The sequence below is a fragment of the Stenella coeruleoalba genome (assembly GCF_951394435.1).
Source record: "Stenella coeruleoalba genome assembly, chromosome: 14".
NCBI lineage: Eukaryota > Metazoa > Chordata > Mammalia > Artiodactyla > Delphinidae > Stenella > Stenella coeruleoalba.
Window position 1 is genome coordinate 67,741,197 of NC_137160.1, and position 24,505 is coordinate 67,765,701.

Here is a 24,505-nt window from a genome sequence, read left to right on the forward strand (position 1 = left end):
CACCCCAGCATTTTGACTCTTCAGAAGAGACAGAAGAACGAACTGCTTTCTTCTGAGTGGTATGCCAGTGAGAGGCAAATGTTGCTTTGTTTTTTACACTTTCCATTTAAAAAAAAATAATCAATGTGCTTCCCCCCCCCCAAATTGCACATGTAATTCAATAATATAAAAGATTCAAGCTACATATAAACACATCAAATAAAATGTGTTGAACAGTGACTTAGAATTTCATGGTATGGAAGTAGAATAATTCATCTGCTCACGTACCTGCTGATGGGGTGTGTTCCTTTTATAAGCAGACAAAAAGGATGCTCTTAAATAAAGATCTTCCTGTTGTTGGGTCCCGTGGGGTCAGGGCGCAGAGGACTCGCCTTCTGAGCAGACATTTTGAGAATCCGAGCGCTCCTAGGTGTCGTGGTGAGAGAGAGTGCCCTGGGTTAGTCAACAGGGTTAGGGCCCAGAGCAATGGAGGTGGCGGTTCAGGGCTGATGTTCTGCCGCAGCACTCAGATATTACCACTGAGCAGCGCTGGTGAGCAAGGCTGCGCAGGGGCGGCTCCTGCCATGAAAGCAAGGGCGTGGGAGGCAGAGCCGGGGCGAGCAGAGAAAGAGCTGGGCCTGGGGTTTTAGCCTGCCTGTTTGCCCACCTGGGGCCAGGAGGGAAATAAAAGGACATCAAAATTCTGCATTTGTTCCTGACCTGAAGCAACAGATGAAGAAATCCACTGCAGGCAGGAGGCCTGCAGGAGAAGGGTATTTTCACCCAATAGATAACGTTACTGAGAAGGTGATGGTCAGTAGATATTTTTATAAAATAGGGCCATACAATGAACATATTGGGGGAAATTAGCTACTTAAAGGAACCGAGTCAGGAATTATTTTTCTAAGGAGTGAACTGCCCTTTGTGCATTGTGTGCTTAGAATTTGATAAACAGAGTTTCAATCCCAAAGGCAGGGCGCATCTGAGGTCCCATGCTCTTGGTGGTCCCCGGGAGGTCTGGCTGCAGAACCGTGTGATTCCGCTCCCGTTTGGGACTATGGACCAGGCCCTTGACATGCTGACCCTCTCCAGACCTGTGTGGTTAGAGTGTCACCACCCTTAGTTTACTGATGAAAATCATTAAAATGCCAGTGCCAGAGCTGAACACTTTACCTTTATTACGTTATTTAATCTTCACAACAACTCTATGAGAAAACTACTGTTAGACCTATTTTATAGATGAGTCAACTGAGGATACAAAGGTAAAATAACTTGCCTGAGGTCTGGGAGCTGGTGACAGCAGAGCCTGTATTAAACCCAGTCCCCACAAGTTCAGAGCTCATGGTATTAATGCTCCTCTGATGAGGAATCAAGGCTTCCTCGGTGAAGCCAGGTGGCTTGGCTAGGGTTACCTACACAGGTATGTTGGCAAGCCTGCCTCCTTCCCCCACCCCTCAGCAGCGGCCGCCTTCCTCAGTCCCAGCTTCCGGTCCCTGTCACCCCAAACAAGACAGAGGCACAGCCCGGAGTGTTTCTGGGGTAGAGGGTTCCCAAGACTTGGGCCCAAGTTGCAAATGACTCGGTGGGAATGGAGAAAAGGCGAACAGCACCAAAGAGAAAGGCCACCCGTGCAGCCAGTCTCCTGTCCCGAGAGTCAGCCGGGGAGCCAAGGGGTTGGAGAAAGTTAAGCAGATTCTTTGCTAAGCCCCTTTGCTGACAGATTTGATGGCAAATCTCAGCCAAGCAAGGCCACATGCAAAAGGGCCACCCTGCCCGCCTTGCGGCACTGAGAAGGCCAGTTTCTAAGAGACTGGGGCTCCCTACGTGGGAAAGGGAAGTGATTTTTGCCCAACATTTGGCTGGGAGTCTGGCTCATGGTTCCAACTCATGGGTATTAGCAAAGGAGAACAAGGCATTGCTGAGGGTGGCAAATTAGTTATAATTAAGAGAACCTGGGAGACGCAAAACAATGTGAGGGCCACCAGCTGTCGTGGATCTGGGGCCTCTGGAGGAAACCGGTCGCCACCCCTGCAGTGCAGCCCATTCAAGCAAAGAGCCTCCCCTATCCCCACCCCGCCCTCCCTTGTGCTCCCAGGGGCAAGCGCTGCTGTGTGTTAGGGTCTCCCTTTCTGCCCCACCAGCACCTTTTCCTTCCCTTTCTCCACAATTTAAACTCACCCAGCTTGTCTCTCAGAAAAGCAAACAGGCTTGGGGGTGGGTTCAAGTCCCGATTGCTGTGCTTCTTGAGTGAGTTATTTAACCTCTCTGAGCCTCAGTGTCCTCATCCGACACATGGGGATAATAACGAGGCCTAACCCATCCAGCTGTTGTAAGCATTCAAAAGGATGAAAAGCGGTTGGCATGGTGCAGGGGCTGGCCTGTGGGCTTGCCTTCTGTTTTCCTACAGCCCGCGAGCTGAGAATGGTATTTACATGTTTTAATTATTGGGGGAGAGTCAAAAAAGAGGAAGAATACTTTGGTGACATGTGAAAGTTATACAAAATCCAGGTTTCAGTGTCCATAAATGAAGTTTTATTGGCATACAAGCTGCCATGTGTTTATATATTGTCTGTGGCTGTTTAGGGGTGGGCCTTGGTGCCCGCCTCCCACTGCCGATCCCCACTCCCTCACAGTCACCCGAAGGCTTGAGGACTTGAGGTGATGGGGGAGGTCCTTGGGAGTCCCTGGGAATAAGCTATGGTTGGAGTGGATGCTGCCCCCAACCAGTGCAGGCAGAGTTGAGAGGTTGTGACAGAGACTGGAGACCACAGGACCCACAAAAGGTAAAATAGTTACTATTTAGCCCTTTGCAGAAGAAGTCTGCTAACTCCTGGTGTGAGTACCTGACACTGGATAAGTGATCAGTAAAGTGTATATGCATGGTTACTATTATGATTATTACTCTTTTGGTCTAGTTTTAACTTTCAGGTACCCCTGTTTTGGCTTAATGGAGAGATTCTGAACCTGAAGTCCATGGAAGGGTTTCTGGGGCTGGGTGGGGAGCATCTCTGAATCTCCAGAATTTCTATGTAGCTTTTGCAGGTGAGGTCTTTTGGGGACAGGCTTCGTGACATTCCTCTGATTCCCAAAGAAGTCTGGGTTGCCAAATAGGTAAAGAAGTGTAGATTTGATGCCTTCCTCACCCCAGGCAAATTGATCTGTATTTTCCCTGGGCTGTCTGGAAGCAACAGGGATGATATTTGGGGGAAATATTTGGGGGCCACAGGGTTTCCCCTCAGACCCCAACCCCCTGCCCAAGTGGGAGGGGCTTGCAGAGCAACAGGAACCAGGAGCCTTGGCTTTGGAGCCAGCAGACTTGGGCTCAGTCCTGGCCTTGCCCTCCACTGGCCGGACTGCTTCTCTGAGCCTTGGTTCCCAGGCTGGGTTGACCCAGGGACGACTTTAAGGGTTGAGCACAGTGTCTGGCACACATACCGCAGAAATGGTAGCTATTATTATTATCAGCAGCAGCAGCATCCTTGCACATTCAGATTTCCTTAGCTCACCTGGGACCTATAAAAAGCTGCCCCACATTTGGCTAATATGAGGTTTGAATTCCCACTGAGTGCTCTTGATCCGATTTTACCTTTGGTACCAGCGACTAAGGCGAGTTCATTACACATATTTTCACGATCAGTGTGCAAAACAGCAGGTCCTCAATTAAGTTTTTAGAAGTTCAGTGGCTTCACTTGAACAGGGACAATGGTAAACGTTCCTAAGAGCTAAATAAGAGAACTGAAGCTTCTCTGTTGCAAGAACTTTGGCTGTTTCAGATCCTGCCATCTTTTTTCCCAAGGAGTTACTCTGGACCTCAAGCTTGGATCTGTTTTCCCCCTAAAATGCTTCCCTGTGGAGCCTGGTTCCCCAGCCCAGTCATCCACAGTGGGCAGGTTCATTCCAGAGCCTGGTAAACACCACTGAGAGGGCTGAGGGCATCCCTGCTACCGGGCTGTCCTGGAGAGGGGCTTCTCAGACACAGGCTGGTCCACGGCCAGCCCAGCCCGGTGCTGTCTGCGTCCAGTTGCCGGGTGTAGTCCCATTCAGCATGGATCTGGTGGCTCCAGACAACAGCTGGAGACCAGGACGGGAGACTTCCAGCTACAAGCAAATGTTGCTGCTTCTTGAGGCTGAAATATTCTATCCCCAAAGTGTCCCTTTCAGCCAAGCAAAAACAATCAATCCCCCATGGGGACCCGACCCTGCCAGAGGAACAAAAGCTTCCCAGTTCTCTGCATCCCAGAGACCGTCTGCAGCTTCAGGCACGCACAGCCCAGTGGGGAGAGGGGATGATCACATGACCCCCAAGCTTGGAGACAAGGTCACCCTTGTCCAGCCCTTTCGTCTCCATGGGAAGAAGGGCCTTGGTTGCCTGACAGAGGATGGTGCTGATGCTGCCCTGGTGCTGGCTCCCGGATGGGCGGGTTTTAGTGTCCCATCTTGCGGGTTTGGAACAAGGAGATGAGGTCAAGGTCAGCGATCTCCAGAGTCCACTCAGACGGGTTCTGGGGGCTCCTCCTGGCGCTGCTTTAGGCAGGACAGTGGTGTGCATCCTGGCTGCGTGTATTTATTTTTCTGTTGCAGGCAGATCCATCTCTAAGAAGTTCACCAGCTAGGCTGTCCCATTTGTCTTCCACCAGCCATTAAAAATATTTTCCTTCAGGGAAGGAAAGCGCATATGGGAAACAGAGGAGAGCTCAGAGAAGATAAACACTCAAGTGAAGCTGGCCTGTGAGGTGCCATCATGTGGCAACGGCCACAGCAGGTTAGGGCTGACTGGCGCCCTGGGCGCAGGCCGAGGTCAGGAAGGGAGGGGACAGCGGGAGGGGGGCACAAACCCCACGTCAAGGCAGCGCTTTCTGGAGAAGTGTCTGGAATGACTGCTGTGCTGCGCAGTTCTCCTCCCCTGCCCCTCTCTGTTCCGCAATGAATCTCTGGAGTGATACGGCCTTCAAAGTCGAGTAACCAATACACTGTGGATAGTGGAGGAAGCAGCCAGTGGAACTTAAGGCCACTGCCTATGAGTGGATGATTCGTTTTAGAGGAAAAGGTGACTACTGACCAAACGCCTCAAACAAGAGGGCTGTCACAGTTCAGTGAGCGTCGGCAACACTCAGAAGCTTCCCAGGGATTCTGGCAGGTCTGGGGTGGGGCCCAGGAACCTGCATTTCGAACAAGCACACCAGGGATTCTGAAGCAAGTGGTCCAGGCACTGCTCTGAGGAACGCGTCTGCATCTGAGGCGGTGGTAACGTGCCCCCTTTTCTCATTGCCATAACCAGCTGGAGCAGGGAGACCTCCCCCAGCAAACTGCCTCCTGAGAATTTGGACCCAGGGCTCCCAGAACCAGCAGTGGCTGTGTGACTGAACCAGGTAGGTCCGAAGCTTGGCTTCCGGGGCTGCCCCCTCTCCTTCTCCACGAGCCAGCTCCCCCCACCCCACTCCTGCCCAGGCTCCCCCTCATCTGCCTGAGTGTGTCCGTGACACTGTCCTCAGCAGCCTCCTGGGTGGCCCCAGACACACCCTGGAGATGTCATCTGTGTCCCCATTTCCATGGGCTGTGGAACCTAGGTCTGACCCTCCCTGGGTCTCAGGCTGCCTGTCCCGGCCTGACAGCTCTGCCTCCATGTCCCACGGGATCTCACTCAGCCCAAACAGAACTCAGCGTGTCTTCTCTCTCTTCCGGTGCCTTTTACGTCCTTTATCGAAAAGACTGGCCTCTCTCTCTCCCCAGCACCCAAGTCAGGATACTTGGGCATCACCCTAGACACTCCCTTGTTCTTCACCCCCCAGCTCCTTTCTAAAATAACAAGGAACAGCCACCACTTACTGAAAACATACCACAGGTAATAACTCATCACAACTCGATGAGGTAAATAAGTACTGTAATTGCCCTCACCTGACAGGTGAGAAAACAGGCACCTGGGGAGGGGGCATGCGCCCGAGGTCACGTGGTGGTGGGGTTGGGGGATGAGCCAGGCCCCTGGCCTGCGGAGGTGGCCAACTCTCTCTCAGGCCCTCCCCTCCCTCCACGGCGCTGGTGTGGGGGCCTCGGCATCTCCCAACTGGCCTCCTCGCCCTTGGTCTTACCCCACTCCGACCTGTTTTCCAAATGCACGTAGGAAATCCTTCTCACTGGGAATCTGGCGTCGCTCCTCCACTGAAACCCTTCAAAGGCTCCCTGTTTTACACCCCCGGGCTCACAGCGAACCAATGGTGGGAGCTGAATCCTGCAGGCTGACTCAGCCGTACTCTTAGTTTACTGCCCCGCACTCCTATCTGAGCCTCAGCTTCCTCATCGTCAAAACAGGGACCACAGGACCCAATGCAAGGGCCACTGGGGTGCACAGCTCCTCACGGGAGAGGGCAGGTCACATCCGAGCTTCTTCCGTGTTATAAAAAGGAAGGGGTGGGGGGAAAGGGGAGAGGAAGAGCTGGCTGCTCTGAAAGGCAGGGAAACCCATGTGGATGATAATCATGCAGCATGCTAGCCTTCTTGACCTTCTGAGACGTAGATGCTGTGCATCTTACAGGAGGGGAAGCTGGGCCGACCGACCTGAAGCCACTTCAGACCCAGGTTTTCTGAGTGCAGAGCCCTGTGCCCTTGCCCGTGGCCACCCTATGTCCACCGTGCACCATGTGAGTTTGGAATCCCAACTCTTCAGACCTTACCGGCCGGAGATCGGCTGTGGGTCAGAGACGCGATGAGAGCTGAGCGACTGGAAGACGCTGACCCAGTGAGAGCCTGAGGTCCTCCCAGCGCGACACCTTCCTGGCCTCGGGCTTGGGAGCCTCCCGTAAACACGACAACCTAGGGCCCATCACGGTTTCTACAACAATGAGAATATTTATTTTCTCCAGACGGTAAAAATAACATTTTTCTCTCTTTTGTAAAAGTACCATTACATTCCATTTTCTTAAATAACAATCCTAAAAATATATATTAAATTGTATACAGTGCGTCACACTTCATCTTATATTTTAAAATACATGATGTTTCTATTTTATTCTCAAAGTTGTGTATTAAGAGCATATTTACAAATAAAGCCATGTCATCCGAAGTCAGGATCCCTGCGGGAAGGTGAGTCTGGATGTGGGCAGGTCCTGGCGCTGTGTGGACCCCTCGGCGGCAGCCCCTCAACCGTGTGCTCCTGAGGACACGTCCTTTCTGAAGCAGTAGATTGACCTCAGACTTTCCTCCACACCCCACTGCTGCCTCGTTAAATATGTTCAACTTGGCAAGATGGGAACCTGGGAGATGGGCCCCCTGGGGTCTGCAAACAGAGGGTGAGGCCCCATCCCCCTGGGCCAGCCAGCCTGAGAGGAGGCAGCTGGGCTGGAAGGTCTGAAAAACACCCTGGGCCAGGGTAGCTAAGCTGAGAGCCCTGGCCAGGAGGTAGAACAGTGAGGAGGGTAAACAGACACCAGAGGAAAACAATCAAAAGGTTAAACATTCCCAAGGTGGTAACAAAAGCAGACATCAAACAGCAAGGAGAAGATTGGAAACCCAAGAGGGCAGCAGTTGACCGGGCTACAGAGTGGGGGCCACCAGGCTCTGCAGGAGGCCTGGGGTGCTCATCAGACAAGGGGATGGGACCTCGGAGGCCGTCCCCCTGTAAGTGCTAGGGAAGATGAAGTGCCAGGAAGCATGGGGGCTTGGTGACAGGCTGCATGCCCTGCTGGTGTCAGGATGACCCGGCCGGACACTGAGCAGGTCAGGCCACTCCTGCCTGGGGCTGATGATGGGCCATGCGGGTGGGGCCGTGCCCACCCATGGGTTCGGCCTAAGGGCCAGGACAGCTGTGCTTGCGAGTGCTTTGATCGTTGCGCTGCGGGTTTCTGGCCGGCTGGAGTCTTGAGCCAGAGCCCACACTTCAGAAGTTACAGCAACCTGGTTACCTCGCTCATGCCCAGAAAGGGGGCGCCTCACCCTTTTCTCAGGGTCACCCCTTTCCAGTCCCCTCCAACCCCCACTTTCTTGCCTCTAAAGTGGTTTCTTAGCAGATCAAGTGCTTCCTCCTTCGGTGCTCCTGGGTGTACATCTCCCCTCTTCTGGCCTCACAGGTTCCCCTCTTCTGGGACAATTTATGCCTCCAGTGTTTACTTAGCCACGGGGGGCCCTCTGGGGGATCATGCTTACAGAGGTTGGCCTGGGACAATTTATGGCCCTCTCCCCCCATGCTGTCCTGAGGCCGGTTTGGGATTCCTGGGGCTGCTCCCGGGATGGTAAGTGGGTCCCAGGGTGCTGGGCTGTGCCTGGGGTGGCAAGAAGGACAACACTGGGGTCACAGCCCTTCTGGGATCTCTGAAAAAGGGCTGCTCCAGGTGCTCAGACACACCGTGACCTGAAGTCACGAAATGTGAAGAGGGCAGGCGGGCCCATAGGATGCCCCAAGGCCAGTGATCAGAGGGAGCCCATGGCTGCGAGCGACTGCCCCTGGCCGGGTGGACCCCTCCCGGGTGGGACTCCACATTCCCTCTGTGCTGCGCGGACCTATTCACAGCACAGGGCCCTCTGTGACTGCACACACCTGACACTTGTGTTTGAGAGGAGATTCCATAAAGGCCAGGAATAGCTTGGAGGGGAGACTGCATACGTCAGTATATTCCAGTGGTCCTTGCACTCGGCAGGCCTGGCTCCAGACCCTGCTGACAGCTGCTCGGGGTAACCGCCCTTTCCAGATCAAAGCCTCACCCGGTGCCTGGGGCAGCGCCCCCGCTCTCCCGTGGACACGTGGCGTTTCCCCCTCCAAACGCCCCTGGCCCACGCTGCCAGCTCCCAGCATCTCTCCTGGTTGCTGGTGTCGCCTCCCAGCTGGCCCCACGTGGCCCTCTGTCTTTCTGGGAGCTGGGCGCAGACGCCTGCCGGTGTGGCAGACCCCTAGGGAAGGCCACAGCAGGCAGTAGCTCAGGGGTTCGGCGAGGGGGGCAAAGTGCCCCAAACACTTGGCACAACGAGGCCCAAGGCTCGAGTGCCTGCGGGAGAGCCACACTCCGACAGAGGCCAGGCCCGGCCTTTGGGGTCCCAGGTGTTCCTCCCGGCTGCTGTAGACGAGGCTGCTCTTGGACGGACGGCAGGGCTTCTGGACGGGATGGCACGGACTCCCACCGCCCGCGGCCGCTGCAGCTGCAGCTCTCAATCTTCGGAGGCCTTTCCTCAGTGGGGCTCCCGTTCCCACACCCTCCCTCCCCACTCCGCATGCCACTCTCTGCGGCTCCCCTCCCCTTCTGGGGGGCAGAGGGTGTGGGAGTAGGGACAAGAGGCCTCTCCTTCCCCACTGAGGCATTCCGAAGCCCACCCTGTCCCCATAAGAAAAGGCATGGAGGCCGCAGAGAGCACAGGCCATGGGAAATTTTTCATCCTCTTTTAAAATAAGGGACACTTAAAGGAGGGACTGCTGGCACCCTGTGTCACACGTTGCTTCCTGGATGCTCAACCATGTTTACACTCCCTGTTCTGAACTGAGAGTCAGCTTAGGAATCCCGAGACGGGGCCTGGCTCAGGCTTCACAGGACGAGCAGCTTGGGGGAGAGGTCACCAAATCCAGCCCAACAAGGAGCTACTGAGCACCTAGAAAAGCTTTCGGTAAAGTCTACTGCATGAATAAATGAATGGATGTTTCCTATGACCACCCCTCAAACTTGTCTGCTGGTCACCAAGCTGCAGAAGAAGCCATAGAAAGAAGCCCATGGGTGAAGGTGTCAGGTTTTTACATGACAGGCCCTTCCAGGCTGGAGGCGGCCCATTCTCTCCTGGAGCCCACGGAGCAAAGCCCCAGAGTCAGCACAGAGCGTGGGTTTCTGTCATGCTTTGGGGGGCCAACCCCCAGGACAGCCTCAGAACTCTCTCTGCCTAGCCTGTTCCAAACCATAAAGACCAGGAGAAAGCAATCTGTGTGGACAAAACTGAGAAGAAGCACTACCTACCCACTACCTGACAGTCGTCTAGAACGTACCTGAGCCCAGTGCTGGACACAACCATCTCTGTCATCTCAGCCCACTGTCCCGACACCCTGTTCCTAGATCAGAGAGAGAGAGATGCAGGAGGCACGGACCGTAGGACCATGAGTCTCTCTCCTAAGTGCAGTGATGAAGCAGGTCGAATCCAGGCTATGCTGCCCCTGTGGCCGGTGCCCCAGAAGAGGCCAAGGGAGAGGCAGGAAGAGTCAGTCAAAGGAAACCACGGGAGAAGTGGTCCCCAGGGGCCTCGAGCTCAGAGGGATCTCACGTCCTGGGCACAGAGCGGGGAGGTTTTAGTCACTCACAAGAGGATTACGGTCATCTTGTTGACTCTGACCCTTGAGCTTCTTCTTAAAGATGGAAATCGAAGTAGAAGGCTTATAAAAAATGCTCCAGATTTCCCCCGACGTCCCTGGTTGACGACAGTCCCTAAGGTCCCCTAAGGCAGGAACACGATGGGATCTGTCGAACAAAAATAACTTAATTTTTCAAGTAGAATAGAACAAAGCGTCCGAAAGAACCTACCATCTCATGAGATACCTGCACCTATAAAATGGGACATTCAGTGACGTGAGGCCTCAGGAAACCTCATAGCTGCCTTTAGAGACCCGAGGGACTGCCATCTGGATGACCTGCGCCCTGTGGGATGGCAGTGCAGTGGGGCAGGTTCCAGCTCAGTGTAATGAAGAACCTTCTAGCTGGAAGGATTATTCAAATCTGGAAAGGGCTGGCCTGAGAGATTATGAGTTTTCAAAATACTTCTTTCTTTTTAAGCAGAAGAACTCTTTTCAAATGACACTTATTCGGAAGCCCACCTAGCTAAACAGGATGAAGGCAAGCCTGCTCTTCTTGGACTGGGACCTGCCTTTCTGCCCACGCCTGCCCTGCCCCCATGCCAGCCCCCGGCACTGCTTGACAGGGAAGCTGCAGAGGGGCTCGGTGTCAGATGAAAGTCAGACACGGGCTTTGGTGCCTCAGTGTGCGGTGAAGTGCTGGACCCTAGAGAGAGTGTCCTGCGCTCTCCCTGCTGTGGGGGACACACAGACGGGACTGTGCCTGAGAGGCTTCCCCAGAATGTGTGAACTGGGACTTAAAAAAAAAAAAGAAAGAGAAACACAGATATAGATGCCCAGTAGACAATAACAAGGACGTTGTTTCCACTGAAAAATGTAAAGTGCAGGGTGGAAAGGCCTATGGGTGGTGCCAAAGAGGCCAAGGGCAGCCTTTACAGGGCAATGGAGGAGACGGCATTTAATGTACAAAGAAGTCTGTGGCAGAGAGCAAGCCAGAAGGTCAGGGAAAAGGTAGCTTTTACAGGACACCAATGCTCAGGAAGACCTTGAAATGGAGAGAGCCCTTATGTTAATTATATCTCAGTAAAACTGAGAAAAAAGTTTTACTGAGGAAAAGAAAAGAAATGGAGAGAGCCTGGACTGAGAACCACAGGAAAGACAGAGCAGAGGGCTAAGAAAATTAGCACCCCCCTCTGCAGGCACACAAACATCAGTGCATGAACCATCACCCCTTTCCTGGAAGGCAGAACAGTTAAACCTGAACAGCGGAAGTAAGGGGAGGAAATATTTTTTTCCAAATTGGTTGGAACTGAAGGATGAGGTTTTTAAAAGCTTCTTAAATAATTGTTTTAAAATAATTATTAAGCAATAGTTAATAAAATGTTGGAATTCTCTTCCTAAGAATGTCTCACAGTTTCTAGAAGGCATCAGGAAATATGCCTGGTATTGTCCTAGGAATCTTTGCTCTTATGTAAACATCTCTTCAGGGGGCTAGCACAAGCCAAAAAATGGAAATTGTCCTGTTTTATGCCCAGACTATTTCAATCCTCCTTGAAATCGTATCCTTTAAACCCAGGAGCACACACACAATCCCTCAAACCTAGTGAGATTTGTCCAGTTGTACATTTCACTCTACAGAGAATGAGGAATGTCTATGGCCTCACGCTGCCCAGCACTGAGCGCTTTGGAATCATGTTCCGATATTACAAGTGTTCTCAGACAACTGAAGCGTAGTAGAAAAGGAGCCCTGAGCCTTCCCCTCCTGGAGTCGGATGGCTCTCATACTCACTTGAAAGTGATGTGCAGAAGCATCTTTGCTATGACGGCTGTGACCGTGAGGATAAGGAGCGTTGCCAGGCCATACACTGTCCATCCTGCAAGTGCAAAAGACAGGGGTGATCGGACTGTGTTGTGTGAGCTCACTTTTCAGAAGGAGGTCTGAGTGAGCCCTGGTGGCTCAGAGAAGCAGGCCTGGCTGAGGAGCTCCCTGCAGGTGGGGGGTAGCCATGCAACGCAGCTCGAGCTGGGCTGGCCCGGAGTACCAGACCTTCTGAGCACCTCGACTTGCTCTAGACTCCCTCCTGGAGAGAGGCAGGCAGTGTGGTCCAAAGCACACTCAACTTGGAGTTGAAAGGAGTGGTGCACATTCTGTCTCTACCACTGGAATCACTGTGCGACCACAGACGAATTACATAAACTCTCTGGGCCTCATTTCCTCATCTGAGGAATGGGATGTGTGACTTGTGAAATCCTACAGATACACAAACAATAGGATACACAGGAAGGGGCTCTCCTCCCTGACTTCCTACTGTGAGTCTTGCAGGGGAAAACCTCTAGTCCAGGGAATTGCGAATGGTATCTGCAGCCCTACCAGCTTGTAAAGGCTCCAACTTCCTTGGCAGAAAAGAGAGAGTCACAGTCCGTACCCGACCAAGTTAGCCAGCTTGAACCATAAGATCACCACCCTCTCTCCACCCGTCTCCTGCAGGACCTGCCTTCACAGCTCTGGTGACTATCTGACTCTTCTTTTGCTTTTTGTCTTTCTCCTTCCATGTGTCAGCCACAGATGGGCAGGGATTTTGTGTGGTTCGCTGTACAATCCAGTGCCTAAGACAGAGCCTGACACCATTAAAGCACTTACACATCTTCCGAATGACTGAATAAACACAGCTCTGGCAACTGCTGATGCACTCAGAGAGCTACAACTTGGGGCCGCAGGAAACACTGGGTTAGCTGATTAATCACCACGTACTAAAGGCAGCCGTGTTGGATGTTGGAGGTAAGGACTACGGAATCAAGCTAAAGAGAAAATGTCCCTCCAAGGCCAGGACAAACAGAGTCATGGAGCCAGGACCCCCAGCCTACCTCGGAAAGAGAAACACCTGAGAGAGCTCTGTTTCTGTAACCGCCAAGTGCACTACCCCCAAGCTCTGTGGCTCCCACCCCTTTGATGGTGTCTGGGAACTGCTACCTGGCATGGTCTGGGGTGGGTGGCTGGGGCTGGTGGTGATGACGTAGAGGACTTTGGAGGACCGGGCAGCGCTGACACTGAGGTTGGCCTGCTCCGTGAACACCTCAGCCAGCGTCTGGTTGGCAGTGGGCCTCTCCTGTGGCGGGTCTTCCTTGACGGCTGGAAGATCAAAAGGAATTAGCTGGGGGAAAGCTGGTGGAGACAATGAAGAGGAGGAGGCACTGGTCATGAAGAGAAGGCAGTTTTCTATGGTTCAGTGCTGGGGGCAATTCTTGGCCCCGCTGGCCCCAAAGCAGAACCTGCCAGGCTCTGGCTCCGAAGGAGCCATTTGACGTGTCTCTGCGTGGATCCCGGAACGTGCTTTAGGGTTTTCCTGCCCTTGTGCCTCTGCAGCTATGGTCCCTCTGCCCCGAAGGCCCTCTTCCTTCCTATCTGTCTGCCCCAACTCTACCTGTTCTTTCAGCCTGTCCCACCCGTGAGGAGGCCTCCTCCTCCTTCCTGTAGCCGCACACTGACCGAACTCTTCTTGAGGCCCTTGACGTCCAGGACAGAGACTAGGTCATGGACACCTGCTGTGTTCTCATGTGCGGGCAAGGAGTTGTGCCTAGCACACGTGTGTTCACATTACAGGGGCAGGAGTGCAGCCCCATGTTAGGAGGGTCTGAAGATGGTAAACCAGGCCTTGGGGATTGGCTAGGATGTTCAGAGGCAGGAGGATGGAGCAAATGACCTCTCTGGAACCTTCCGATTCTGCTAATCTCAGCTCTTTCTTTTAGTTAGTCTTTTAACTCTCCCATGAAAACTGTCATGAGAACGACTAAGACAGCAGAACTCACAGGTGGCACCTCGTTTCTGTATCATGAAGTGGGTACAAGTTATAAAATAGGAGGCGGGAAAACCTGCAAGTTGAGTGGGCAGATCCTGACGTACAGTCCTTCTGGCAAGAAGCACCCGAGGTCCACACGTCACAATGAGGTTCAAGGGGAACCCAAGGAGGCCGGGGTCTTACCTTGGTACAAGACAGCAAATCCCTGGGCCTGATTGACGCGATCAGAGAAGAAATACAAGATGACAAAGTCCAGAGAGATGTTAAAGGACAAAGGTGGGCGGTTCCTCCCGTTGAAACGGACCAGGACGCGGTGGGTGTAGCCGTCCAGCAGCTCCACCATGTCTGCGGAATCCCGGATGTCAAACAAGGCAAAGTTGAAGTAGATGTGGGAGGCTCCCGGGACCCGGATGGTCCAGTAGCAGACCCTCCCTGTGGCGTATGCGTCGGGAAAGTCGGGGGAATAGACCACGGAAGTCATGGCCGAGTAATTCCCACCACAGGCACCGACCAGAGCTGCAGGAGACAAAAGGATACCAGCCCTCAGGCTGGGGCTCGGCCACAGGGCTCACTTTTCAACCTGTCACAAACAAAACTTCCTAGCTGATGGGATCCAGTTTGGGATGTTGTTTTTTGTCTGCAAAACCAGACTGTCTCATGTTTCAGGATTGAATCACAGAATGAATCGCTTAAACCCTGAACAAATGACTGGAGGCTTTTTTTTTTCCCCCCAGGAGACCTTAAAGTTAGCACACAGCACAGCAGTGCGGCCCCGGCAGGGGCCAGGCTGGAGTCAGAGAGTCTGGGTTCGGAACCAGCTGGGCCATTGATCCCAGGGGCCATACTTCACATCCAGACCTCTAGCTTCTCACAGCTTTGAGAGTGGAGAGACCACCACCTACCTGCTCTCGTATCACATAAATGTGTGAGGACAGATGAGACAAAGCACATGAAAACACAGGACCTCTCTGCAGGGGGCACTGATGAGGTAAGGTCGTAAAAAGCGGAGGGCATCCCAAGTCCCTTAGGGGTGCGAGGTTCATTTGAGGGGCCACACTTGTTTTTCAAGTGGGAAACTGTGGCACAAGAAATGACTTTCTGCAGAGGGGAAGCTCACTGATCACTCTGCAGCAGCACATTTGATGTCTCTGGACTCCCAGTTCTGAGTGGCAGGTTCTGAGTGGCAGATACACTTCACTGTATCTTATGTGCTGAAGTGCAAATAAGATCCTGGAAATGAAAGTCCTCAAGAGGGAGGGTAGGGCCGGGATTTAAAAAGCAGGCTTTGGGGGAGTTCTGCTTCCCTTTAGGATGTAGAAAGCTGCTTTCATCCTAACAATGAGAAAAAGCTCAGAACTTTTCTTCAATGCATTAGAAAGCTGAGGTCTCAAGACAACCAAGGCAATTTAATTCCTAAAAGTAAGAAGCTCCTCTGAGGAGAGTCAGGCCACACAAAGTGTTTCATCGTTGACGGAGCACAAGAGGAAGAGGGGGTCGCCATGAAAGTAAGTAAGAAGAAAGCAGCTAAAATTTTAACAAATTTCTAAAGGCTGAATGTGGGCTAGCCTCTCAGTCCAGGATGCCCGGGGACCCCAGACACAACAGGAGTCTGCACTCACTTGCAAGCAATTCTGTGCAGGCCTCCACCCAGGGCCCACGAGAATGACCGGGGTAGGGCAGGACACCAAAGGGTCCCCATTGGTGGTACCAGTGAGCAGAAGGTGACGGGTAGGAGGTGATGAGCCACTGCTGGGGGACAGGCCTGAAACCCTGCCCTCTTCCAGGACCCTCCTCTCAAAGGAAACAAAAGCCTTAAGCTGCAAGGGGAGGGGCAGCAAACCCTCCTGCTCCCAGGGCCAGCGTAGAAGCCCCTGGGGAGGGAGCAGGAGACTCTCTCGTTCCTGTCAAAGTAACCAGACAAAGACTCATTGCTTCTAGGGGAAGAGCAGAGGCAAAAGCCATCAGCCCCTGGTTGCCTTGAGCCCCAGGATCCTGGACCAATGCCAAGCAGAGGTCTGCTACCCAATGGAGGGGCAGGAGACCCTCTTCTTCCCGGAAGCCCCCACAGATACAAGGCAGTGCTCGGCTGCCGGGAGAGGGGTATTTGGGGATGCTGGAAAGACCCCATCCCTGAGGCCCAGTGACACGACGTGTCTGAGATGGAGGATGGAGCAGGAGAACCAAGAAACCCCAACCACACCACGAGCACAGCGCCAAGTAACAAGCAGCAGAAGTCTACCATCAAGGGAGGGGAAAGGTCACGGTCAAGGAGGAACTGCTCAAAGTTGAGGGTGGAATGGGAACAATGAAAAAACCCCACTGGCATCCCAGGCTCCACACTGAGCACGAGGTAACAGTAGCCATCATGGGAGGAATCTGAAGGTTGACATGCACTGCAGGTGATGATAGGAACAGGGAAACCCAAACCCAGCTCGACCACTGATAGAAAGGCTCAATCAATCCCCACACCGAGCAGGCCTGCCCATTTCCAGGTGTAAATACACTTCCTCAGCCTCTACTATCCTTCTACGTATAGTGTACGGTATTCAATACAATATTACAACACACAAAACATAAAAGCAAGCAAGCAAGAAAGAAAGGAAAATAAAAGAAAGGAAAATAAAAGACACTGTCGGGACTTCCCTGGTGGTGCGATAGTTAAGAATCCACCTGCCAATGCAGGGGACACGGGTTCAATCCCTGGTCAGGGAAGATCCCACATGCCGTGAAGCCTCCATGCGCTACAGCTACTAAGCCTGCGCTCTAGAGCTTGCAAGCCACTACTGAGCCTGTGTGCCACAATCACTGAAGCCTGTGTGCCTAGAGCCTGTGCTCCGCAACAAGAGAAGCCAGTGCAATGAGAAGCCCACGCGCCGCAACGAAGACCCAAAGCAGCCAAAAATAAATTAATTAATTTATATTAAAAAAAGACACTGTCAAGAGATAAAACATCAATATATATGTATTGAGTGATTATGTTGTACACCTAAAACTAATACAGTGTTATATGTCAATTACATCTCAATTTTTAAAAAAGGAGATAAAACAATCCACAGAACCAGACTCAATAATGACCCAGACATTAGAACTACCAGACAGAAAATACCTAGGGGAAAAGATGGACAACTTGCTTGAACAGATTGGAAATTTCAGCAGAGATATGGAAACTACAAAAAAGAGTCAGATGTAAATTCTAGAAATAAAACAAACAATATTAGAGATGAAGAATTCCTTTGATGGGCTTAGAAACAGATTACACACACTGAGAAAAGAATCAACATGCTTGAAAATAGGTCAGTAGAAATTATCCAAAATGAAACACAGAGAAAAAAATAAATGAAAAAAGCAGAACAGAGCTTCCAACAGCTGGGGCACAATATCAAACGGTCTAACAGTATATAATTGGAGTCCCAGAAAGAGAAGAAAAAGAGAATAAGATAGGAGAAATAGTTGAAGAGATAATGGCTAAGAATGCTCCAAAGTTGATGAAAGGTTATTTAAGAATCTCAGCAATCTTCAGGCAAATAAAATAAAAATTTAAAAAACAAAGGGAATTCCCAGGAGGTCCAGTGGTTAGGACTCGGCACTTTCACTGTCAAGGGCCCAGGTTCGATCCCTGGTCCGGGAACAAAGATCCCACATGCCGTGTGGCATGGCCAAAAAAAAAAAGAAGGTGAAATAAGGCTTTCTCAAACAAAAGCTGAGAGAAGCCATTGACAGCAGACCTGCATTAGAGAAAATGCTAAAGGAACTTCTTTAGGCCGAAAGAATATGATACCAGATGGCAAATAAGAACATGAAAAGATGTTCAACATCATTAGAAATTATGGAAATGCAAAGTAAAACCATGAGTTACCACGACACACACGACAGAATGGTTAACATTAAAAAAGAGACAATACAAAAGTACAGGTGAGGATGAGGAGCAACTGGAAATCTTATATCTTGTCAGCCAGAGCGCAAAATGGTATAACCACTTCAAAAAACAGCTGGCAGTGTCTTATAAACGCTGAATATGCACTTAGTGTATGGCCCAGAAATGCTGTAATTCCTAGGTACTCACCCAAGAGAAATACAAACACACAAACACCTGTACATGTGTGTGTACAGCAGCTGTACAGCATCTTTATCATAGACTGATGTTTATCGATTGGTAAATGATGAATGAGTTCTGATACATTTGTACAAAGGCATGTTTCTTAGCAATAAAAAGGAACTACTGAAACAACACAAGCGAATCTCAAAAGTATTCTTCTAAGTGAAAGAAGCCAAACGCAAATGTTTAAGTACTGTATAATTCCATTTATATGACTTTGTTCAGAACACAAAACCATACAGATGGAACACGGGATCAGTGGCTGCTGAGGGCTGGGGGTGGTGACCACAAAGGGGCACAAGAGAGCTTTCTGAGGTGACAAAAATGTCCTATATTTCGACTGTGTACATATTTGTCAAATCTTACTGGACTATGCAACTAAAAGGGTGACTTTACTATATGTAATTTCACCTCAATAAACCTAAATTAAAAAAATAAAGATTCCTGGGTTCTAATCTTGACTTTACCATGTACTAACTATGAATTTGAGCAAGATACTTATCTTCTGTATACCTCAGTTTCCTCATCTATAAAATGAAATTAGTAATAGTTTCTCCCTCATGAGGTTATAAGAATCAAAATGAGTTGATGCATGTAAAGTGTTTAGTATGAGATCTGGCACAGAGTACAAGCTCAGTTACGTGTTAGTTATTTTATTATTATTATTATTATTTGAAAAGAAAAAAGTGTCCAGGTTAAACTGATGTTTCAACAGCAAAGGCAGACAAACTCAGAAATTTCGATTCCTAGATGCGTGCCATGCTGACAGTACATCCAATTCAGCAATTTTGAGAATAAGCACGTGACATCTATGATGGATTATTAAGTTCAGTGATAATTCAGGAAAAAAGGAAACTTACATTTCGGATAATAAGGAAACTTAAAACTTACGAATATATTCAAGATCTTATTTTTTGAAGGGGACATTGACCTGACACACAACCTAGGATGTGTCTTTCAGTCCGTGCACGTCACTGTTTAATTGGAAGCATTTTTTTCCCTTCAGTGGCATATAAAATAATGTTGCATCTCACAACTGATGGCATCTTGGAATCTATGAAATACAATTACTAATACAGTCCCAGCTGTCAGATCCTACATGTCCTTAGGCCCTCAATCTTTTTCACCATTAATCTCCTCCCTTCCCACCAAAATGTAAGTTCCATGAGGGCAGGATCTCTATCTGTGGGACTCTGGGCAAGTTACTAAACTTTTATGAGCCTCAGTTTTCTTGTGGGGCAAGTAAAGATAACAGTACCTGCTTCACAGTATTATGAGAATTAAGGGAGAGAATGCCTGGGAAATGGATAGCACAGTGCCCTGTAAATATAAGTGATCCACTAATGTTACCAAGTAAGACCCAACCTATATGACTCACTTCTCCCTTCAGTGCCTAGAAGCTGAGGGAGGCCAAGAGGGCTGTTGGGCAGTCCCTGTGACCTGTTGCTGACGCTGGCCTATCTGATCTTCTGTTTGGTTCTGTTAATTCAGTACGTTTAACTCTGGGGGCAGCAGAGGCTCTGAAGCCTTCATCAGCGCCACTTTTACACACAGAACACAACCTACTTCAGCAACCTCCCTAAGCTCATGAGAGCCTGCTGGAAAATCAGTCACAGAGCCTGTGACAAATCACTGGATGTGGCAACAAATACTGAGCAGACAGCTTCCGCCCGCTGCCTGAGTAGTCTCTCTCCCGAGGTGGTTGTTCTGAGACACAGAGACTGAAACCTGGTCCCTTTCTCACATCTAACTCTCCTCCAATCTCTTAGGAGAGGCACCTTTGCCCTCCCAAATTACGGGATAGTCTGCAGTCACCATCTCTGAAATGCTCAGCCTCATCCAGTGGATCATAAGGATCTCCATGAGGCAGTACTTAAGCTCTTTAAACTATTTTACTCCTAACAGATGAAACTTTACAGATTATTTCTACAGTGCCGCATTTTGTACCTTTCTTTACAAAGCTGTGGGGTACGAAATATGAGTTGGCTGCTGTCAGGGGCCCCTGCCAGTCAACACACATCGGGGCCTCTGAAGACTGGAATAGGCAGCCTCTCAGTGCCATTCTTTTTAGTCCTCGAGGGCGTGGAAGCCAGAGGGGGCAGTTAGAGACCTGCGGAAGGGGCCAGTTTGATCATAATCTGAACAACTGGGCAAACTTTGTTCACATACTTTTTTTTTTTTTTTTTGGTACGCGGGCCTCTCACTGTTGTGGCCTCTCCCGTTGCTGAGCACAGGCTCCGGACGCGCAGGCTCAGCGGCCATGGCTCACGGGCCCAGCCGCTCCGCGGCATGTGGGATCTTCCCAGACCGGGGCACAAACCCATGTCCGCTGCATCGGCAGGCGGACTCTCAACCACTGCGCCACCAGGGAAGCCCTGTTCACATACTTTTAAAGCATTAAACTGGATCTGGTATTATGATCTATTTTGTTATTGTTAATACAAGGGATTTTTAGCTGCTGAAAATAGAAAAATAAAAAACTGTGGCAAACCTGAGTTTGAATCCTGGCTCTGGCACTTATTAGCTTGGACAAATTATTTAATCTTTTGATCCACAGCTTCCTTATCAACTGGGCTGTTGCAAGGATTAAATAACAAACTAAACAAGTGCCCCAGCATCAAGTCTAACATGAAGCAAGCACTCAATAGAGAGCAATTATTTTCATCGTAATTAATTTGTCTTAGGGCACTTTTGTGTGAGGCCCAGTGCTAACTCCTAGATATATTTCTAGTACCAAAGATGATACTTGGTACAAAGATGACTGACTTTAAACCAAATTATTTCCGTTTGACGCTCCAGTAGAGGCACTGTGCAAATAAAACATAATTTATCTGCCACACTGAAGATACCCAATAAAAATGTGCTAAATGAATGAAAGAGTACCATATAAAAACTACACTTATTTTTATTGATATGAAATTCACCATTTTAACCACTTAAAAGAGTACAATTCAGTGGTATTTAGTTTTGTCACAATGTTATGTATCCACTGCTACTATCTAATTCCAGGATATTTTCATTACCCCAAAAAGAAAACCCATACCTCCTAAGCAATCATTTCTCATGCCTCCCCTTTCCCCAGCTCTTGGCAACCATTAATCTGTTTTTTGTCTGTATGGATTTGCCTATTCTGGACATTTCTTATCAATGGAATCATTAAATATGCGCCCCGTATGTCTGGTTTCTTTCACCGAGCATCATGTTTTCAAGGTTCCTCATGTTGTGGCAGGGGTCAGTAATTCATTTCTTTTTGGGGCTAAATAATATTCCACTGTATGGACACACCACATTTTGTTCACCCATTTGTCAGTTGATGGACATCTGGGTTGTTGCTACTTTTTGGCTGTTATGAATAATGCTGCTAATGAACATTCATGTACAAGCTTTTGTGTGAACATATGTTTTCAGCTCTCTCGGGTATATACTTAGGAGTGGAATTACTGGGTCATAAGATGATTCTGTTTCAAGTTTTGAGGAACTGCCAGACTGCTTCAAAGGAGCTGCACCATTAACATTTATACCAACAACGTACAGGGTTTCAATTTCTCCATATTCTCACCAACACTTATTTTTCATTAAAAAAAATTAACACTATATTCTGTTTAAAGTAGAAAAACAGGTAATGAACCCACACACCCTGCTTCTGTTTACTGTCTATGCCCACGGCTTGTTGGTGGTGTGAGTCCTGGCAAGTTATTTATCCTCTCCACAACCTAGGACTCTCTTCCGTAAAATGAGAGGGATAATAATGCCTTCCTCAGATGGCTGCCAGGAGGGCCCAACGTGACAATTCTTATAAAGCCTTACATACTAGGGACTCAGTATTTTTCTCCTTATTTTTTTTACTTAAGAGTATACCAGGGCTTCCCTGGTGGCGCAGTGGTTGAGAGTCCGCCTGCCGATGCAGGGGACACGGGTTCGTGCCCCGGTCCGGGAAGATCCCACATGCCGCGGAGCGGCTGGGCCCGTGAGCCATGGCCGCTGAGCCTGCGCTTCTGGAGCCTGTGCTCTGCAACGGGAGAGGCCACAGCAGTAAGAGGCCCGCATACCACACACACACACACACAAAAACAACAACAGGAAGAACAGAGATAGAAAAGGGATGTAGGGAAGGTAAAGAATAGGTGTTATGAGAAAAACAGAAGTACTGAACATTAAGAACAGTGTGCAGTGGACTTCCCCGGCAGTCCAGTGGTTAAGACTCCACCTTCCAATGCAGGGGGCGCGGGTTCAACCCCTGGTCGAGGAATTAAGATCCCACATGTCTCGCGGTGTGGCCATAAATTTAAAAAAAAACAGCAACAACAACAGCAACAACAAAACAAAACAAAAAACCAAAACGGTGTGCAGGATTTAGCTGAATCTTGAAGGTCACCCTTGGCAGAAAAAAAAAAAAAAAAAAGAGTATACCAGGCACTCTGTAAGGTCAGCCAACATACTCTCCTGGGTTGGGGTGTTGAGGCAGAGGATTTTATAACAATGAACTCTGGAGATGAAAGGCTAAATGGATGTGCAGCACATATTATTTGCCAACTATTCTCCCTTAAACATTAGCTAAGGTGCAGCCTTTAACAGAGGTACTAACACTGAGCAAAACAGGATGTATAGAAAGCCACTGACAGTCTCCAATGGGCACACAACTAAAAAGACCAAAAATTAACCACGTGAGTTCTGCTCGCCAATCCTCCCGCTGTCCTCCCCCCACAAAAAAACACATTTTTGACAGTGTCTAAGCTGTAACCTGCGAAAGCATCAGTTATAAACTCGGGCTGGGTTTTACAGACACCATACGTAGTGGCTGAATCATGTCCTCCAAAAAGATATGTTTAAGTCCTAACGCCTGGTGTCTGTGTTGGTGACCTTATTTGAAAACAGGGTCTTTACACATGTTATCAAGTTAACTGAGGCTGTACTAGATTAGGGTAGGCCTAATCCAATGACTAGTGTCCTTGTAAGGAGGCACAGAGGGAAGTCAGTCACGTAAAGAAGACAGAGACCGGAGTGATGCAGCTACAAGTCAAGGAATGCCGAAGACTGCCAGCAATGACCGGATAGTAGGAAGAGGCAAAGGAAGATTCTTCCCTGGAGCCTTCATAGGGAACATGGCCCTGACAACGCCTTGATTTTGGACTTCTAGGCTCCCAAACTATGAGAGAAGAAATTTCTGTTGTTTGAAGTCACCCAGTTGGTGATAATTTGCTATGGCAGCAGCCCCAGGACACTGACGCACCACATGACATTCTGGCTTAAAACTGAGCCACTCAGCCTAGTCAAGATGTCAGCATCTAATCTAGCCTGGGGACTAACAACACTGTAGACTCTACAGTGTGTCTCAGTAAGCTCAAGCCTTTCCCTTCGTCTGCCTCATCTGTGACTATCTCCTTTCTGCCATCTTAAAATCTGGCGCTGCACTGGTACAAGGGCGTTTGCAAACTCTCATTACCACCGCATAGATGTGGGTGGATTACGGGGGATCAAGTGGGCCAGCAGTTGAAGAGGTCAAGGCCCCAGGCCATACCCCGTTTAGATGCTCTGCCCTGGCCAGCATCTCACAGAGTGGCGGAGTGGCGGGTCAGGGAGGAGATGGGTGGGTCAGAGCACACTCAGTACCAGGCCTGGAAAGACAACTCGAAGCTTTGCATCTCTTCTCTGCTCTATCACAGTAAGATGTGTGTGATCTTATCACAGTAAGATCTCAGATGCCTCAGAAAACACTAAAAGGGCTTGCAAATTACATTAAACAAGAGGATCTTAAAGCTGATACTGAACCATTACATCAGTGTCCCTATTATCTTTTCTAGGTTGTCTGAGCATCTCACAATAGGCCAGGGCACAACTGTAAGTAATTACTTGTTAAACGTCTGTGCTCCCTTCTAGAGTCTTCTGGTTCAGTGCTGTATCCCCAGGGTCTGGTCAGTGACTGCCTGGCCTGTAGTAGGTGCTTAATAAGTATTGCCAAGTGAATGAATGGATAACAGGGAGGGAGGAAGCAGGGGCAGGCTGGTTCCCCTGGCCCAGGGTTCCTGTGCCTTGGACAGTGCCGGCACAGGGCATACTCACTGTCAAAGACGATGATCCTGCCATCGCCCCCACAGGGCTGGGTGTGATCCCCGAAGCAGACGCTGTTGCACTCAGTACTGGCTGCCTCCCCGTACTTCCAGTAATCAGGACTGTTTCCACAGAAGCAAGCATAGCCTGACTCCATCCCGGCAAACTGCCACGACAGAGAAGCAGCACTTGGTAAGCGTCAGTCAGGGGTGTCGGTGGCCTGAAGGAGCCTGGCAGGTTTGGCCCCCAGCAAGCAAGCACTTCGTCTTCCCAGCCCATGTTCCCCAGGGACCTCTGCCTCATCCCACCCTCACCACACTTCATTACATGTGGACT

General features: G+C 49.9%; 1 protein-coding gene across 2 annotated transcripts in view; it reads right to left on the minus strand.

The window, feature by feature from the left end:
- Window positions 1–270: 270 nt before the first annotated feature.
- KREMEN1 (kringle containing transmembrane protein 1) overlaps window positions 271–24,505 on the minus strand; it is a 71,197-nt gene continuing 46,962 nt past the window's right edge. Inside the window, exons 5-10 of one of the 2 annotated variants that reach the window (XM_079942304.1) lie at window positions 24,182–24,335; window positions 14,209–14,541; window positions 13,200–13,358; window positions 12,018–12,102; window positions 6,648–10,397; window positions 271–405 (exon numbers count right to left, since the gene is read on the minus strand). In XM_079942304.1, coding sequence (XP_079798430.1) covers window positions 10,229–10,397; window positions 12,018–12,102; window positions 13,200–13,358; window positions 14,209–14,541; window positions 24,182–24,335 — 900 coding nt within the window. In that variant the 3' untranslated portion in view covers window positions 271–405; window positions 6,648–10,228. Of the gene's footprint in view, window positions 406–6,647; window positions 10,398–12,017; window positions 12,103–13,196; window positions 13,359–14,208; window positions 14,542–24,181; window positions 24,336–24,505 lie in introns of both variants that reach the window. The other variant, XM_079942303.1, reaches the window with a different exon arrangement.